Raw genomic sequence first — 19,237 nt, 5'->3', positions numbered from 1 at the left:
GCTGGCAGCAGCAGTAGTAGCTGTTTTCAAATGTAGTCAGACCTTATCTTCTGGGAAAGTTTCATCCTTCACTCCTCAAGGCCAGCGGTCTGCAAATCTCAGGGAAAGGCAAAGTCAGGTCTGCTACAGATCAAGGGACTTGGGTCAGAATAAGCTTGAAGCAATTTAACCCTTAATCCCGGTTGCAGTGCTATTGCAAAGGATTCGAGATAACAGGAAATCTCTGGGCACCAGCTCTTTCCCTAGGAACAGATGGATCAGGGCCCAAAAATCAAGGAGACCTGTGGCCTCCTGGGCCAGGGAGGTGGAGACAGTGTTAGTGTAACATTACTAAGAGGCAGGTAAGTCTCCAGGGGATGCTCCAGCAGGCACCATCAGTGACTTTAATTAAACGGATACTCAGTTATTCTCTTTTTACATTCCTGTTAACTGCTATTCCCTTTTAAGTCCTACTTAATACAGAAGCTAAAGGGGATCCTCAAGCAGTGGTTAAGGGTGCAGTCTAGAAGAACCAAGGAGTTCAAATCCTGGTTCTTCCTCTTAGAGTTTCTTAGCCTCTCCTGGTGTTGACTTAGCTTCCTCAGCTGCAAAGTAACTCTTACATTTGCCAGTTTCTAAAAGGGAAAGGAGGGCAACCCTAAGTCTGTTCTTCTCTCAGAAATTGCTGATGTAGTGTAGGAAAGACGCTGTGGTTTAAGTATTGAGCGTGAAAGGAAATTTAATTCTTAGCCTAGGTTTACTTGTCTCTTTGTCTCTTTTGAAAGTGTCATTGTGATTGCACCTGAGATTTTCTACCATGCAAATAATGTACAGTTCTTGGAACTGCTGTAATAGAAATAGGGCAGACCTGATTCCCTCTTCACCTAAGCCCAGAATACTTGGAGCTGAGCAAGAGATTGACCTGTTGTCCTAACATTGGATTTAGATGTAGCACCACTTGTATAAGAGAATGCCAAGTTAATTTACATTAATATAAATCAATATATTCTTCCATTCACTTATGGTAGACTATACAGTAGTATCTTATAGGGGATAAGGCAGGCTGGTAATGGACTTGGTAATATTTAGAGGTATAATAACTGAAATGAAATACAGTTTAGAAATTGCTTTACCAGCCAAAGGAAAGGGAAGAAGCATTTAATGAGCCTCGCACTGTACTTGCGATACTACATACTTTCTGTGCCTTGAAGGGAATCAGTACTGAGAGCTTCCATAATCACTATAGGAATAGCCTTTAAACACATAGTTTGAATGTGATCTCATTTACCTGATATGTTAGAAGCACTTGTTTAAGAGATCGTTAAGATACAACCTCATTTTAAATTTGAGTGGAGACACATGTTTAACATAGGCAAAGTAAGCACACAATGTGTGAGTTTATTCTATTTTTTAATGTTTTTCAAGAGAAAAACTACTGGAGTGAAACATAATTGCTTTTTACTTGGCAGTATAATCCAACCACAGTAAAATATTAGAAAAAGTAACTTTCCAAATAACAAAAATGAGACATTTGGACAGATGATTAAACTAAAAGATTGATAGTTAAATTCAGTTCTTAGACCTAAGGTATTAAAGAGACACTGTGTGAAATATTCACCATATAACATTTTTGATAGTTTAAATTAGAACAAGGTGATGGGTAATATTTTTTATGACCGTTACCTTGTAGTTAAAGCTGAAAACTAATTGAAACCATCCTTGGGGCTGTTTTGTTTGGGGGACCCTCAATTAAGAAAACCCTTCTCTACTTTGAGATTATGATCTTGAAGAGAAAAGGGGTGAGAGGGAAGAAGTTCTTCAATTTCAAATTCTTCCAGCCCGTTATAATTAATTGGAAAGTGTAAGTCTAAAGGGTAGCAGTAATTTTATTTTATTTTTACCAGGAAAGCAGATTATATCAGCATATCCAGGAAATCTAAGAAGATTAGGAGCTGTGTAATGGAGTGTGATGTGAGTTAGGGGATCAGTTCTGGCTGAACATCATTTATATTTGTGTCCTTTATTTTGAAAGATTTCAGTTACACTGGAAATGTTGTTTTTGAAGTTGCAGACTCAAAACACATTTTGTTAATTATAAGTTATATAAAAGCTCATCAGCAAAATTGACAATCCTATTGCTATTTAAGCAGGTGAGTACATGCTATAATTTTTGAAGCATAAATTGAGTAGTTAGCACTAATGCCATTTCAGACAAAGGTCTGCTGCCTTTTGTATCCCCTTACTCTGTACATAGGTCTTGTCCTGCTGTGTTTTTAACCAGTCCAGAGACTTAAGAAAATGTATAGCTCGGGGCGCCTGGGTGGCTTAGTCGGTTGAGTGTCTGACTTTCGCTTGGGTCATGATCTCGCGGTTCGTGGGTTCGAGCCCCGCGTCGGGCTCTGGGCTGACTGCCAGCTCAGAGCCTGGAGCCTGTTTCAGTCTGTGACTCCCTCTCTCTCTGACCCTCCCCTGCTCACGCTGTGTCTCTCTCTCTCTCCTAGAAATAAATAAAACATTAAAAAAAGAAGAAGAAATAATTACGTCAATGCAAGGTGTGAATCAACTATATATAAAAACACTGACGTAATTTAAAAAAAAAAAAAAAAGAAAATGTATAGCTCATAGAACACAATCTGTTCTAATTGATACCTGCTTGGAAGGGCTTACTAAATTTTATTTGAGTAATAGTCCAGTTGTTCTTTCAAACATTAAGTTTACAATGACTGGCGATCCTGAGGAATCTGGATTAAGACTTGATAAAAATATTCCTTTTGGAGAACATCTGGAATGCATTTAGTACAACTTCACAATATGTTTGGCAGGGTTAATAATTATAGCTCCAAGTCTAATCCTATCTTGTAAAGGTGACTTAAGGTTAGTAATACATAGTGATTATCAATAGTAGATCGTTGTGATGCCTCACCTTTTTAGGTTTCGTTTTCTTAAAAAGAACTGAATCTAATGATGCCATCACAATCTATTGATCCTTCATTACTTCCTAAGCATAAAATTTATTGCAAAGAAGTTGAGGACTAAAAATGACCTATTAAAGTTATCTGTTACATTTTTAGAGAAATTAAATTATGTGCTCCTGTTTCCTTTTCTTTCTTTCATGCCAAGCTATAGATTTTTATTAAGGAGGTTCTAAAAATGGTTTAATTCTAACCATATTGAAGAACTCCAAACACACAGCCACGCAGTGAGGCTTAGTTGTAAAAGTTAAAGAGAATCAGTATAGAGGTTTTTTTCAAAATTGCTTTGATGCTTTTTATCATCCTTAAAAGTAAAGATTTACGTTTGCAAAGTAGAGAATAATACTGATCTCTTCTATTACCATATGTGTTCTTAAAAGGATAAAGACATTTTAAGAGTTAGATTTTTTAAAAGAAGACTAAACCTTCTTTTTTACACTTCACATGTTTTAAATCCCTATCAGCAGGGCATTTCGCTGACTCAGTTGGTAGGACGTGCGACTCTTGATCTTGGGGTCATGAGTTTGAGCCCCACATTGGGGGTAGAGTTTACTTTAAAAAAAGAAAAAAATCCCTGTTAGACCATTCTTCCAGCCTATTATAACTTGCAGCAACTCTGTGGTAAGAAAACTTCTTAGAACTGAGCTAGCAGATTGGGTTTAGTTATACTTCTTGCATTAATATTAACTAGTATTTTAGGTGACATTTAATTCAAAATAGGTAACTGTGTTGTCTTTAAACTCAGTGTCCCCTCAGGAAAGAGGAACAACTACTTAACTACTTCCCAATATGTGTAAATGCCAGAGCTTACTGAATTGTCTGCTATTATTTACCTGTTTTTCCTATTATTATCTTTGATATTATTAGGTTGAACCATAAGAAAATTGCCATTTTTAGGTCACAAATAGTCAAATATTAGCAGTTCATGGCTCAGGCTACGACTTTTGTAGGATAAACAGACCACCGAACTTCATATGATTTGCTACCATTTCTGATTGACTTCTTTCTTTAGCATTGGTCTTGACACTTCCTCTGTCTTTATTCCCGTACTTACCAGCAGTGACTGCTGTTCAGGGTGAGTTCACTTGTCTTAAACTTGCCCTGTGTCTCCTTGGACTCCCGCACACGTTTATCCCTACCCTATTCATTTGCCAGTAAGTGTTGTTTTAAAAATAGGACACAGATACTCTTCCCAGTAAAGGGCTAAACTCTTTAAAGTTTGAAAAGTACACAATTTCTTGGTGTGGCATAGAAGAAAAAGCAATGACAGTCTCCAAAAACCTTGATCTGCCTCCTACTGAAAGAAAAAGTAATTTAACATCCGTGGGCATGTTTCTTTCTGTCAGTAGTACATTATTTTACTATACCCATTTAAAGCAGTTAGGATCAAATGATATTGAGCTGTTAATTTCTTTTCTTAAATTTCCTTTAAAATTTTATCTCCATTCTAGTGTGTCTATGATGCTTAGATCTATATTTAGGAGAGAATTCTTTTTAATCTCAACTTTTAATAGCTGCCAAAATGAAGTTAGTAATCCCTGACGTCCATTAGAAGGTTAGTAATCCCTGACGTCCATTAGCACTTGAGTAGACAAAAAAATAGTGGTGAATCTTTATAAAGGAACACTGGTCAGCAATGATGGGGCTGTATTGGTTGGGGATTCTAAATGCCTACTCCCCTGGTCTTCGGGTTGTGTTGTGAGTGTCCTTTTAGATGTGTGTTCTCTGGGGACTCTTTTTGTCTGGGACCAGATGGTGATTAATAGTGCGCCTGAGATTTTGACTTCCTTCCATTAAAGAAAACTTTTAGAACGATACAGCAATTGATAAAGTTAAGGTCTTCATCCCCTAAGATTTCTTCTTTTCCTTGATGATTTTTCTTGATATTCTTGGAATGAGGAAAAAAGTTTTTCTTAAATGAAGTCTTGCCATTTGCAATGAAAAAAAATTTTTTTCAGCTATTTGGTTTGTGATGAGAAAAAGGTATTAAATTGCAAAATAATAAGGTGGGTGCAGAAAAAATAATGTATACTAATGTGCAGGTGTATCAATTTTTTAAAAACTGTCTTTAATTAGATATCGTTTGTATACAGTAAAATTCACCTGCTTTAAGTGTATAATTCCATGAGTGTGGACAGATGTATGCAGTCAGGCAGTCATACCACACCACAGTCGGGGAATAGGATATTTTTGTCACTCCCCAGTTCCCTGATACCCCTTTGCAGCCAGTCCTCTCCCCACTCCCTGGCAATCACTAATCTGTTTTCTGTCTCTATAATTATGTCTTTCTTAAAATTTCCTATAAATGAATGCACACAGTGTAGATAGTCTTTTGTGTCTGGTTTATTTCATGTAACAATGCTTTTTGAGATTCATCAGTATATTTCCTTTCTGCCTTTTATCATGTTTCCCCCCCCACACACACTTTTCTGAATGTCTGGAGCATATCTGCAATAGCATTCTGTGCATCCTTGTCTGCCTGTACTCTTATTTCTGGTCTATTGCTATTGATTGACTTATCTCCCAGTTGCTGGGTCATATTTTCCTGTTTCCTTGAATGGCTGGAATTTTTTATTATATGTTGTAAATTTGACATCGGAGGGCTGTACTTTGTTGTATTCCTTTAGGTAGTGTTGGACTTTGTTCTTGAAATTAGTCGGATCCTTTTGAGACTTGCTGTTAAGGTTTGTTAGGGTAGATCCACAGCAACTTTTCATCTAGGGCTAATTTAGCTCCATGACTAGTGTGACTCTCAGGGCTTTCCATTTTGGGAGGTGAAAATACACACTGTTGCCAATTCTGTATGAGCTCTGGGAACTGTTGAGTCTGCTGCTTTCTGCTGGCTTTTCCACCAGACCCTGCTTGTTTCTTCTCGCACAAGCAGATGACACTCTGCCAGAGGCTCAAGAGACCCCTAGATAGATCCCCACACTTCTCTCTTTGTACACTTCTCCCTCCTTTCCTGCACACTTCCCGACAAATTCTAGCCACCTTAGCATCCCCAACTCCAACCTTTGGTGTCCTCAACTGAAGAGACTAGGTCCCTGTCCCTGGGCAGCAGCCTGGGACCTGCCTCTAGGTAGTCGGGGCACAGTCCAGAGGCTCCTGTCTATTTTCCTCCTCCCCAGCAGCACAGTCCTGCACTGCCTTGACCTGGTGTTCGAAAAACATTATATATACATTTTGTTGTATGTGATTTGTCCAGTTTTCTGTTGTTAACACCAGAAAGGTCAATCTGGTCCTGGGTATTTTACCATGGCCAGAGGTGGAAGTCTCTTTTTCTTCTAAAGGTAGAGTTAAGTATGAATTGGTATTTCTAGGGAAGAACCTGGGCACAGGGCTCCAAGATTCTCAATATTCTTAAACGTAACATACTGTAATGTCTGCTTTATTGTAAGACATAAGTCTTAAAATAAGTGATTTTCTTCAGTGTTCACAGTAAGCCAATCTAAGTTTGAGTGTTATTCTCTGGTTAACTTGAAATTCTTTACACAGAGTATTAATTCGGGGTTATTTGTAGCAGGCTTCTCTAGGGTAGCTTTTCATCAGGGGATGGGTATGTTAGTATTCTAAGGATGTTTGTTCCTGATCAACTGATTAATTTATCTTTAGAAGTGTATGACATTTGTACTTTAAAATATATTAATTTGTTACCTCTCTAATATATGTGAGAAGAGGACTACAATGTTTTCTTATTTGTGAATATTTGTGGTTGGGAAGACCCTTAAGCAGTTCTGAGCCCTTTGTGAGCTGCTTTTGGATTTAGACTTGCTCTTCATCCCAGAACAGTTGTTGGATGTCTGTTCCTGGATTTACCTACCATAACGTCAAAACGCGGTTCAAATATTTGGTCAGTCAGCAGTTTGAGAAATGTTCGTTATAATCCATCCCTACGAAGGGAAGATGAACAAATTGGAATTAAAAATATGATTTTACATTATTATGGATATGCTATTGTATGATAGTAGTTTCAGGGAAATGGTAACATAAACCAAACTCTTAAGAGCAAAGTTCGGGGCTCTAAATGACTCCATCTCTGGTCTGATGTATAAAATTATTTGCAGCATAATTCATTGGAATGAATATTGAAGTCGAGGGACCTAGATTCTAGTCTCAGCTGTGCCACCTGTTGATGTGTGACTGCAGGCTAGTCACCACCTTTGTGAGAGTCACCTAACCTATAAAATGAAGATAACAGTTAATATTTTACCTACTGTTAAGAGATGGTAGAATGTGAAATGAGGTGTATCGAAAATGTTTCTAAGGATGCTAAAGTGCCATAAAAATATTAATCATTAAACTTCATTCTGTACATTATTACAAAATCTGCTATCAACACCTACTGTAACAGTGTTCAAAGCAAGAGTTGTTTGTATTTATATTTCATACAGTTTGTTATGTGAAAATATTTTATGTTAGAAAGGAAGAACCAAACATAGGACTAATTGATAGAATGGAGATAGAGGAGATTGCTCTCCTTTTTCCACTCCTTTTTCCTTAGTGTTTTTTTTTTTCCTCCTCATTATTTTCCAGGCAAAGAATGTATACAGCAGTTAGCCGAAAATACCAGGTATTTCAGAAGACGTCTGAAAGAGATGGGCTTCATCATCTATGGAAATGAAGATTCTCCAGTGGTGCCTTTGATGCTCTACATGCCAGCCAAAATTGGGTATGTTTTGTTGCAGATTACAGATTGGTCTCTCATTAGACTTAAGTTTTCTGTGCTTTTACACTCAGGCTTATGTATTTTGTTAGGAAAAATTGTCTTGGCCTCATTATATTAACCTACCTTCATTTGCTAGAAATTCCATAAATAGTGGATTCCAGTTTATGAAAGATGTTAACTTGATAACCTTTCATGAAACAAATATTGAGTGCAATGCCCTCTTCTAGGAGATTGGGATAGGTCAGTGAACAAAACACAAAAATAAAAAATCTCTGTCCTTTTGGAGCTTATGTTCTAATGGGGCAGGAGTCAGACAAATGTAATAAATGAGTTATGTGATTCATTGGAAGATGTTACATGTTATGGGGAAAAGTAGAGCAGGGCACATGGGCAGAGAGTACCCTGGGGGTGGGCAGGTGGCAGTTTGAAATGGTCAGGGTGAGCCAGTGGGAAGGGAAGGTGACACATGAGCCTTGTGTGACACATGAAGGAGCTGAGTTAGCCACTTGGAGAAAGAAGTTCTGCACAAATAGCATAACACAAGAACACACTTAGCCGATAGAGGGGTAGCAAGAAGGGGAGTGGAGCTGAAATGCAGTGCCCAGCAGGGAGCCTTGAGGTCAGGGCCTGTTGTTGCAGATTACAGCGGTTTCTTTGATTTGTGCAACTCATGTATAATGGAAAGCCTTGCTCTGGAGCAGCTTCCAGTGTATTTGAGGAGGCCGGGTATATAACAAACCAGAAGACATTGGAAAAGTAATAAAAAGAAAGAAAAGTAATATGAAGTGAGCAAATATGGTCATTTGCAAAGTAGGCAAAACTGCATCAGAGATAGAAAGAAGTTATCTGCTTGTTGTCGACTCAGTAAAAAAAACACAACAAAAAAACCCACAAAGAAACAAAAAACACGTATCTTTTCAGATTTGTGAATTTTGACTTGATCTTAAATATAAAACTGGATAAGGATTATTTCTCAGGTTTAATTGAACTCATTAAGGAAGCAAATATTTTTCATCTTTGAATCCCCAGTGCCCACCATGGTCCCTGGCACTCAAAGGGCACTCAGCAAATGTTTATTAAAGTGGATATAGGAAGGAAAATTAAAGCGGGGACGTATGTTGATTCCAAGGATAATGAGGAGGAAATTGGGAAACAGTGCCCACTGAGGGAAAAGAAGTTTCACTTTTCAACAGGAAGTCCTATGCATATTTGGCATTATAGCTTTACAGGGGATGGAGGAAAGGAGCCAAAGCAGAGGTGTTGGATTTTCTCTCTCTTGTTTAAATGAAATTATCATAAATAAACAAAGAGTTGTCTGGTCTGAAGGACTTAGTCTAGAACTGTTTTTCTTTCTTTCTTTTTTTTTTTTAATGTTTATTTATTTTGAGAGAGAAAGATAGTGAGCAGGGGAGGGGCAGAAAGAGAGAGGGAGCCAGAGAATCCCAAGCAGGGTCCACGCCACCAGCATGGAGTCTGATGTGGGGCTCAAACCCATGAACTGTGAGATCATGAAATTCTGAGCCAAAATCAAGAGTTGGGACACTTAACCATCTGAGTCACCCAGATGCTCCTAGAATTGTTTCTTTAGAGAGGACTATGTCTTACCTGTTACAGTTACACACAGGGGACACTGACTGATTGCATGATGATTAAGATTCAGAAAGGGTGAATAAAGCTCTAGACCATTTGGGAGGATGACTGAAGATGCAGGGTGCCAGAGGGAGTGGAGACAGGCTGGCGCTTAACGTAATTGGTTACTTGTAATGAAAACATGGAAGAGCTTTTATTCTCAAACAAATGCGTTAAAGAGCTAAGAGAATAGTCAAGAAGGAATAAGGTAGGTCAGCAAGAGGAAAAGACAAAAAGCAACATAATTAGCAAATAAGAACTTGCATGAAAGTTAGAATTCTGTTAGACAAGATAGAGATATGGAGTGATGTCACGTGCCATCAGTTTGGTTTAGGTGGGGAGTTAAATAAGATCTGGGAAATCAGCTGAAGCCTGGGGATGAGTTTGCCTCACAGACACCAAAGGAAACCCTAATTCCAAAGGCAGCTTAACACCCAAGTCAATCAAAAATAACCTGGTCTTTGGGGCACCTGGCTGGCTCAGTCCGAAGAGTTGTATGACTCTTCAGCCCCATGTTGGGTAGAGATTACTTAAGTAGATGAACTTAAGAAGAGAAGAGAAATACCTGGTCTGGAGGGCTAATGCTAGTCGGTCATTCTGCCAGAAGAAAGATGTCCACGTTACAGCAGATCTTCTGCATCCGTAATCTTAAGAATTGTTCAAACTGCCTGGCACAAAAACAGACACACATATCAATGGAACAGAGTAGAGAATCCAGAAATGGACCCACAAACGTATGGCTAACTAATCTTTAACAAAGCAGGAAAGAATATCCAATGGAATAAAGATAGTCTCTTCAGCAAGTGGTGCTGGGAAAACTGGACAGCGACATGCAGAAAAATGAACCTGGACCACTTTCTTACATCATACACAAAAGTAAACTCAAAATGGATGGAACTCAGGGATGGAAGACCTGAATGTAAGACAGGAAGACATCAAAATCCTTGAGGAGAAAGCAGGCAAAAACCTCTTTGACCTCCGCCGCAGCAACTTATTACTCAACACGTCTCAAACTTAACACCCAAAAAACAAGTAATCCACTGAAGAAATGGGCAAAAGACATGTGTAGACACTTCTCCAAAGAAGACATCCAGATGGCCAACTAACACATGAAAAAATGCTCAGCATCACTCATCATCAGGGAAATACAAATCAAAACCACAATGAGATACCACCTCACACCTGTCAGAATGGCTAAAATTAACAACTCTGGCAACAACAGGTGTTGACGAGGATGTGGAGAAAGAGGATCTCTTTTGCACTGTTCATGGGAATGTAAACTGGTGGAGCCACTCTGGAAAACAGTATGGAGGTTCCTCAAAAAATTAAAAATAGAACTCCCCGGGGATGAGCACTGAGTGTTATGTGGAAACTAATTTGACAATAAGCTATTTGTAAAAAAAAAAATAATAAATAAAAAATAAAATAAAAATAGAACTCCCCTACAACCCAGCAATTGCGCTATTAGGTATTTATCCAAGATACAAGTGTGCTGTTTCAAAGGGGCACATGCACCCCAATGTTTATAGCAGCACTATCAACAATAGCCAAAGTATGGAAAGATCCCAAATCGATGGATGAATGGATAAAGAAGATGTGGTGTGTGTGTGTGTGTGTGTGTGTGTGTGTGTGTGTGTGTTTGTATTTATATATTACAATCAAAAAGAATGAAATCTTGGGGCCCCTGTGTGGCTTAGTCGGTTGAGTGTCCGACTTTCGCTTAGGTCATGATCTCGCGGTTCGTGGATTCGAGCCCCGCATCCGGCTCTGTGCTGGCTGCCAGCTCAGAGCCTGGAGCCTGTTTCAGAGTCTGTGACTCCCTCTCTCTCTGACCCTCCCCTGCTCACGCTGTCTCTCTCTCCCTCTCTCTCTCTCCTAGAAATAAATAAAACATTAAAAAGAAAAATTAAAAAAAAAAAAAAGAATGAAATCTTGCCACTTACAACTACATGGATGGAACTAGAGGGTATTATGCTAAGCAAAATTAGACAAATGTCATATGACTTCACTCATATGAGGACTTTAAGACACAGAACAGATGAACATAAGGGAAGGAAAGCAAAAATAATACAAAAACGGAGGGGGCAAAACATAAGAGACTCTTAAATATGGAGAACGGTTACTGGAGGGGTTGTGGGAGGGGAATGGGCTAAATGGGTAAAGGGCATTAAGGAATCTACTCCTGAAATCATTGTTGCACTATGTGCTAACTAACTTGGATATAAACTAAAAAATAAATTTAAAAAAACAAAAAGAATTGTTGAAACTGCCAAACCTAATACTTCAAGGACAAGGTTTAAATTTTTTTTTTAGTGTTTATTTATTTTGGAGGGGGGTGGGCAGAGAGAAAAGTAGACACAGAGTCCAAGGCAGGCTCCAGGCTCCAAGCTATGGGCAAAGAGGTTGATGCAAACCAAACCCACGAGCCGTGAGATCATGACCTGAGTCAAAGTCAGAGTCTTAGCTGACTAAGCCACCCAGGTGCCCCTAATGAACTTGAGTTTAAAAGCTTGTCCTTGACGGGGTGCCTGGGTGGCTCAATTGGTTAAGCCTCTGACTTTGGCTCCAGTCATGATTCACAGGTTTGTGGGTTCAAGCCCCATGTCAGGCTCCGTGCTGACAGCTCAGAGCCTGGACCCTGCTTCAGATTCTGTGTGTGTGTGTGTCTCTCTCTCTGTCCCTCCCCTGCTCTTGCTCTGTCTCTTTCTCTCAAAAATAAATGAAATATTGGGGCGCCTGGGTGACTCAGTCGGTTAAGCGTCCAACTTCAGCTCAGGGCGTGATCTCATGATTCGTGGGTTCGAGCCCTGTGTCAGCCTCTGTGCTGACAGCTAGCTCAGAGCCTGGAGTCTGATTCGGATTCTGTGTCTCCCTCTCTCTCTGACCCTCCCCTGCTCACGCTGTCACTCTCTCTCTCAGAAATAAATAAAACATTTAAAAAAATAAACTCAAATTCATTTTGAAGCCTCTGAACCACTCTAATGTGTCAGGGACACTTTAAGGCTATAACTGCAAATTACTTTAGGCAGGCCCTAATGAAAATTGGTCTCTGACAACTATATTCTTTACCCTTGTGAAGGAAACCATTTGGGAAAAGACCACTTTAGGATTGAATTAAAGAACTTTGGCAGTTTTCACTTGAGAAGAAGTTAGAGGAAATTCCTAATAGAAGTCTCCAATCCCTGTATCACCTAAGAGTTTAAATTGTGCAGGACCAAAGACCTTTGTAATGTGGTTGTTTATTCTTCCTGGTTCTTACCTTGCTTTCTCCTTGCAGCGCCTTTGGACGGGAGATGCTGAAGCGGAATATTGGGGTAGTTGTGGTGGGATTTCCTGCTACTCCGATTATTGAGTCCAGAGCCAGGTTTTGCCTGTCAGCAGCTCATACCAAAGAAATACTTGATACTGTAAGTCGACACTTTGACCTTGATATAAATATACCTACTCTAAGAACGCCTGGATATCAGATGAAATTAATCATCTATTGATCTTTAAGTTCTTTGAGCACCTGAGGTATTGGCTGGTAAAATAGAGGAGGGAGTATACAGTGCTGCTTAAAACATTGCAGTTTAGAAAAAAAAAATTGCAAAGCCATTAGCATCACCCACTAGACCCATCAGGGCTCTGGGGAATTTCTTGCCTTATCTTGTCCTACTCTGTCCCTTATTACGGTCTCTACAACTGTGTAACTCACCTTGTACTGTTTCTACTGCAAGCCTTTTTTTTTTTTAAAACTTTATATTTTTAATCACATTCTGACATTGGAAAATCAGATTCAGAGTATTATTGATACTGTATCTTTTTCTTTGCTTTGACTGTGCCTTTTAGATTTCTTTCAATAGATTTCCCATTTTTCAAAAATCTTACTGGTGAATTTCTTCATTATTTCTTTTTTAATTCACTAATACCAGCTTTTCTTCCATTCTTTTCTATATGGATGTTTGAAAGTGTGATGTGCCTTTATATATTTTTTTTACATTTATTTACTTTTGAGAGACAGTGTGAGTGGGGGAGGCGCAGAGAGAAAAGGAGACATAGAATTCGAAGAAGCTCCAGGCTCTGAGCAAGCATTCAACACAGAGCCCGACGCAGGGCTTGAACCAACGAACCATGAGATCATGACCTGGGCCAAAGTTGGACACTTAACCAACTGAGGCACCCTGGCGCCCCTGATGTGCCTTTCAAAAAAGATCTGTGTCATTATAAGCATTGGCTACACCAGTACACTCTGTCTTCTTACAACAGCTTTGACTCCCAAAGACTATACACATTCATAAAAGAATTCAGATGTAGCCAAGATATTGAAGTAGATTTCTATTGCCAATAAATGTTTGCCAGTTGAGAGTTCTCACCCTTTTCTTTCTTTTTTTTTTTTTTTTTTTACAAATAGTTTTTGTCAAATTAGTTTCCACATAATCACCCTTTTCATAAGATCCACTTAAGGAATTGTTTGATTTTGCCTCCCATTTAGTTTTCTTGAAGCATAAAGTGCATTTTTTGAAACAATAGGTTTCATGAAGTTGTTTTGTCGTAGGATAATTTAATGGAGGCAATGTGAGCCTCATGAGGAGTACAAGTGAATTTTGCGTGTAATAAGCAGTGTGACATGATTACATAGAAATGCCATAAAATTCACACACAGAAAAACCAAAACCAACCTCTAGAGCTAATAAGTGTAGCTAGCAGAGTTGCAGAGTAAACAATCACCACAAAGTTGGTATGTTTCTCTATACCAGCAGTGAAGAAACAAAAAGGAAATTAAGAAAATTTCATTTATGCTAGAGTTCAAAAGAACAAAATATCCAGGGATAAATTTAACCAAGGATATGAGAAACTTGTATACTGAAAACTCTAAAACTATGTAGATCCAATGCAGTCCCTGTCAAAATTCTAGTGGCTTTTTTAGCAGAAATGGAAAAGCTGATCCTCAAGTTCATATGGAACTAACTGTAAGGGGCCCCAGGTAGCCAAAACAGTATGGAAAGGGAAAATCTAAATTGGAGGAGTCAAACTCCCCAATTTTGAAACTTACTACAAAGCTACAGTAATTAAATCAGTGGGGCGCTAGCATAAGGACAGATGTGTAGACCAATGGTGGAATAGAATTGAGAGTCCGTAAGTACACCCATGCCTCTACGGCCAGTTGATTCCCCACAAGGGAGCTCAGACTAGTTAATGGGGAAAGAATAGTCTCTTTAGCAAGTGGTACTGGACAACTGGATAACCACAGGCAGAAGAATGAAGTTGGACCCCTACACCATGGATGAGCCTTGAACACATTATGCTAAGTAATAAAATGTCCAGAACAGGCAAATCCATAGGGTCAGAAAATAGATTGGTGGTTTTCAGGGCCTAGGAGGAGACAGGGGTGAGGATGTGAGTAGGGGGGTTTCTTTTTTTTTGAGACGATAATGCTTTAAGATTAGATGGTGATGAAAGTTGTACACCTCTGTGAATATACTAAGAAGCACTGAATTGTATACTTTAAAATTTGGGGCACCTCGGTGACTCCGTTGAGCTCTTGATTTCAGCTCAGGTCATGATTCCAGGGTCATGGGATCAGGCCCTGCTTTGGGCTCCATGCTGAGCTGAGCATGGAGCCGCTTAAGATTCTCTCCACACCCTCCCTATCTCCCTCCCTCCCTCCCTGTCCTCCTACCCCCCCCCCGTCCTCCTACCCTCCCCCTCCCGTCCTCCTACCCTCCCCCACTCGCAAGCTCTCAAAAATAGTGGTCAGTTAATTAAAAATAAAAGGGGGCACCTGGGCGACTTTGGCTCAGGTCATGATTTCACGGTTTGTGGGTTCGAGCCCCACATTGGGCTCTGTGCTGACAGCTAGCTCAGAGCTTGGAGCCTGTCTTCGGATTCTGTATCTTCCTCTCTCTCTGACCCTCCGCTCCTCAAGCTCTCGCTCGCGCGCTCTCTCTCTCTCAAAATTAAATAAAACATTAAATTGAGGCACCTGGGTGGCATCCGACTTTGGCTCAGGTCACGATCTCGCAGTTTGTGGGTTCTCTGCTCATGCTGTCTCTCTCTCTCTCAGAAATAAATAAAACAGGGGCACCTGGGTGGCTCAGTCAGGTAAGTGTCCGCCTTAGGCTCAGGTCATGATCTCACAGTTCGTGGGTTCGAGCCCCATATCAGGCTCTGTGCTGACAGCTAGCTCAGAGCCTGGAGCCTGTCTTCGGATTCTCTGTCTCCTTCTCTCTCTGACCCTCCCCTGCTCATGCTGTCTCTATCTCTCTCTCAACAATAAATAAAACATTAAAATTTTTTTAAAAAATAAAAATGAGAAGGGCAAGGTTATCAATCAGCTCTGAGGCACAGTTGTCCTAGAATATTCTCTTATTCAAGGACCAAACTCAATTCTGATTCATACATATTTTTTTCCCTAAGAACCTATGTCACCCTGTCTAGTGGTTGAATGTAGATTGTTAACAGATGGTGGTACTTGTAACAGTTTCTTATTGCTAATCTAACAGGTAGCCCACATAATGGCAAACTAACAGTTTCTAGTTACAATTTTATCTTTTATAAGTAAATAAATAAAACCAACTGATCTGAAATATTTGGTATGGGATCAGAGGAAATCATGTAATCCCTTTGGGATACTGTGGGGTTTTTTCTGTTTATTCATTTTCTTTTTTACATCAGTAAAAACATTAGGTTTTTCTGAAGTCAGAGTTCATAAATGTCCTTTCTTTTGTGATCTTCATAAGTCATGTGTTGTTTTAAATTAATAAATCCTGAATCAGAGGTTAGGGGGATAAATGGTTAATGGGTTCTTCCAGCTAAAAGTCAGTCTTAAATTGTTTCCATATGGAACTTGCAGTTAAACCTTTTCTTGAAGATACCACTGATCACACTCTGAAGGGCAGTTCTTAATTTGCTTTCTATATTATCCACATTTGGAGTGAAAAAGTTTTTTTTCTTCTGTTAAATAAATAAGGAATACTGTTTACTCATGGGTTTTTTTCTCTCTCTACAAACACCGAGTTTTAAGAATTAAATGTAAGAACAGGCAAATGTGTCTTTTACTAATAATCAGTTGATTCCCTTTTATGAAGTAGAAGGCATACATTTTCTTATGAAATTATAACCAACCATAAGAGTGAACAGAAGGTGTGTATGATATGATGGAGAGACAGCCCTTTCCACAGCTGTCCTGTAGTCTGATCAGAGTAAATGCACCAGACACAAACGCTCCCATAAAGGATAATCTTGCCATGAATGTTTTTAGAAAAATAAAGCACCAGCCATGCCGGAACCCCATTCCTCTGACTAACTCTGTTCTTACCTATTTTAGGCTTTAAAAGAGATAGACGAAGTTGGGGACCTATTGCAACTGAAGTATTCCCGGCATCGGTTGGTGCCTCTACTGGACAGGCCCTTTGACGAGACTACATATGAAGAAACAGAAGACTGAGCCTTTTTGGTGCTCCCTCGGATGGACTCTCCCTCACCCAGGACAGTGTGCGGCCTTTCTGAGCCAGTGCCAGGAACCATACTTCTGTGGCCATCTCACGTGAAAGACATTTCCTCAACTACTGACGGTGGCCACCTCACTCTAAATGGCATTTTGTAAATAGTAAAAAAACTGCTTCACATTCTTCCTTTGCTACATTTCACCTTTCAAACAAGAGGTGACCCACTCTACTTTTTTGTCCATTAAAAATGTCTTATTTTATAACTCTTCTCCTTGTGAAATCACGCTGACCCTAGCCTGTCCCTGGCTGACCACGCAGGCCGTTACCCTCTCCCCACCGCCTGTGGATGTGGCCCTACAGAAGGCCCTGCCGGCCCCGGCACCCCAGCCTGGACACTCACCTGGCCCCCCTTCCCAGGGAGCAAGTGCCTTCCACTTACTTCCCATCCGGGTCTCAGAGGCCCCCAGCCTCAGAATCCTTATTTAACCAGTCAAGGACTCAACCAAAGTGTTCCTTTCATCTCAAGTTCAGCCGTCTAGGAAAGACCAGAAACACTAGCATTGCTCAAACCGCCCCTCATTGTGTATCTCCCCCTGGCCAGCAGCCTCCCAAGGCTTGGTCTTGTTCCATTTTGTTCTGGTCACCAGATGATTCCTTCACCGTCAAATGTTTCTTTGTAGTGGTCACTGTCTGAGGGCTATGCCCAATTTCTGGGTTTTTCCCAGGCTCTAAACTAACACTCCCACCTGCTACTTAAAACACTTAAATCGTTCACAAAGTACCCACATCCCACCCTGGTCAGACCTGTGTGGTGAAGCTGACTCACGCCTCACTGTGTGTTCTGTGTCTGCAGCTTTTCGGCAGGGTGACCTCCATCCCGCAGGGGTCAGAGGGCTGGGGCCACGTGCAGAGCACGGATTACTCCTGGTGGCATATCTGTGGTTCATTCGTGCTGTTTTCTACTCTTCTGCCTGGGTCTGGGTCCACATTAGGATTTAAACTGATAAAGGAAAATGTTGGTAAATCCTCTGCTCAGAAATCATTTGTCATGTTCCTGTTTAAGGATTAAAGTTATTAACTTACCCTTTTTAGAAAAGCTGACCCGTTTCAGTCTTACTCTTCTGACTGCTAGTTCTCTTGTATTATTCTTTGTGTCCTAAGAGAATTCTAATCTGGCATCTGGGGTTTAGGGTCTCTCTCTTTTTTCCTCTTGAGAAATTCTGAACCCCTATATCTCTTTGCTAAACTGGGGACCCTCTATTTCGACTCTTTCCAGGTAAGGGGACTTCTTTCAGAGAGCTTTATACTGCCTGACCAAAGAACAAATCTGAAAACCACCATGTTAAAGCTCTTACTTTTTTCTGTTGACCAAAGCTTAAGTGGAGAGAACTTTTGACTTTATTATATCCAAAATCAGCTTGTCTTATAGTAGCCATCAAGTAAATATGGGGAAAGGATTGGGAACGGAATGGAAACGCTGTGTGTAAAAGTAGTTTTCACGTCTCTGTTTTTGAAATCACTCCTTGAACTGGTAAAAATACTCAGTCCAAATTCTCCTGGGCATCTTGTCATCAGCTGTGGTGTTTTTGCAGATATGTGTAGGAGAGGATGGAAGCAATATGATTGTTGGTGAAGTTTTGTTTTCATGTCTCGTGTTATCTTTGGTCACTCCCAGCACCTTGAGAGCCTTCAGCCTTTGAGATACTCCAAGGTTTTGTTTTACTTTTTTAAACAGTAGAAAAGGGTGAATAAACGAAGCAAGTAGAAATGCAGGAACTATATTTACCATGTATAAATCGAAGTAAAAAAGAGATTGTGTCGACTAAGTAACTAGTCCTGTAAAATAGATTGCTAACCTTTCCCCTACATCTAGTTCCTCACCATAGAACCCCACTAGAACACCAGATAGTGTTTACACTGTAGTTACTATCAAATGATAGAGGGCTTGCAAAAGTCACAAACTTTAAGCAACGAACTCACCTGCTACTCTTTTTACTTTGGCTTGCATGAAGTCACTGCAATTTAAAATGTCAGTATGGGCATTTAAATACATATATTTATATATGTATTTATATCACTTTGCTGGTGCAAAGTTACGTCAGGATAAATGTAGTTAAGTTACAAGTTTATTTTTGAAGAGACAAAACTGTGATCGACCCAGGATCTCTGCTTTCTAGAGAACAAAATGTTATACATGCTGGTTGTCTCTTCTTGGAAACTAATATAAATCTAGGGTCCAGTCATATCACAAGTATCATTATTTAACCAAGCATCTAGGGAAATACAGGTGTCTATAAATACAGTCACTGGGAATGAGTAGACATAGGTACTGTCTAATGCATGGTTTAACACAGCCTGACTCACAAATTTAAGGGGATGCAAACAGGCAGCAGCTAACTATTACCAAAGCCAAGAAGCGGAGTCCGTCAGTAAAAACGGGACTAACCTTCCCACTTTTTCTCATCCATCTTCGTATTCAGCATAGCCTTTATCCACTTCAGGCTTATAAGACCTTTTTTTGCAGATCACATCAGAAACCAGGAAATTTATACCTAGGAGACATC

At 39.9% G+C, this 19,237-nt stretch overlaps 1 protein-coding gene across 1 annotated transcript in view; it reads left to right on the top strand.

Moving 5' to 3' along the window:
* Window positions 1-18,010, top strand: part of SPTLC2 (serine palmitoyltransferase long chain base subunit 2) — a 108,370-nt gene extending 90,360 nt beyond the window's left edge. Inside the window, exons 10-12 of the mRNA XM_039232258.1 lie at window positions 7,485-7,620; window positions 12,524-12,653; window positions 16,553-18,010. Of these exons, the coding sequence (XP_039088189.1) occupies window positions 7,485-7,620; window positions 12,524-12,653; window positions 16,553-16,672 (386 nt within the window). The 3' untranslated portion in view covers window positions 16,673-18,010. The remainder of the gene's footprint in view (window positions 1-7,484; window positions 7,621-12,523; window positions 12,654-16,552) is intronic.
* Window positions 18,011-19,237: the final 1,227 nt, after the last annotated feature.

This window comes from Hyaena hyaena, unplaced genomic scaffold, assembly GCF_003009895.1.
Source record: "Hyaena hyaena isolate Hyena2069 unplaced genomic scaffold, ASM300989v1 scaffold_65, whole genome shotgun sequence".
Classification (NCBI taxonomy): Eukaryota; Metazoa; Chordata; class Mammalia; order Carnivora; family Hyaenidae; genus Hyaena; species Hyaena hyaena.
The sequence above is the reverse complement of the archived record's forward strand: the minus strand, read 5'-3'. Positions and strand labels throughout refer to the sequence as shown.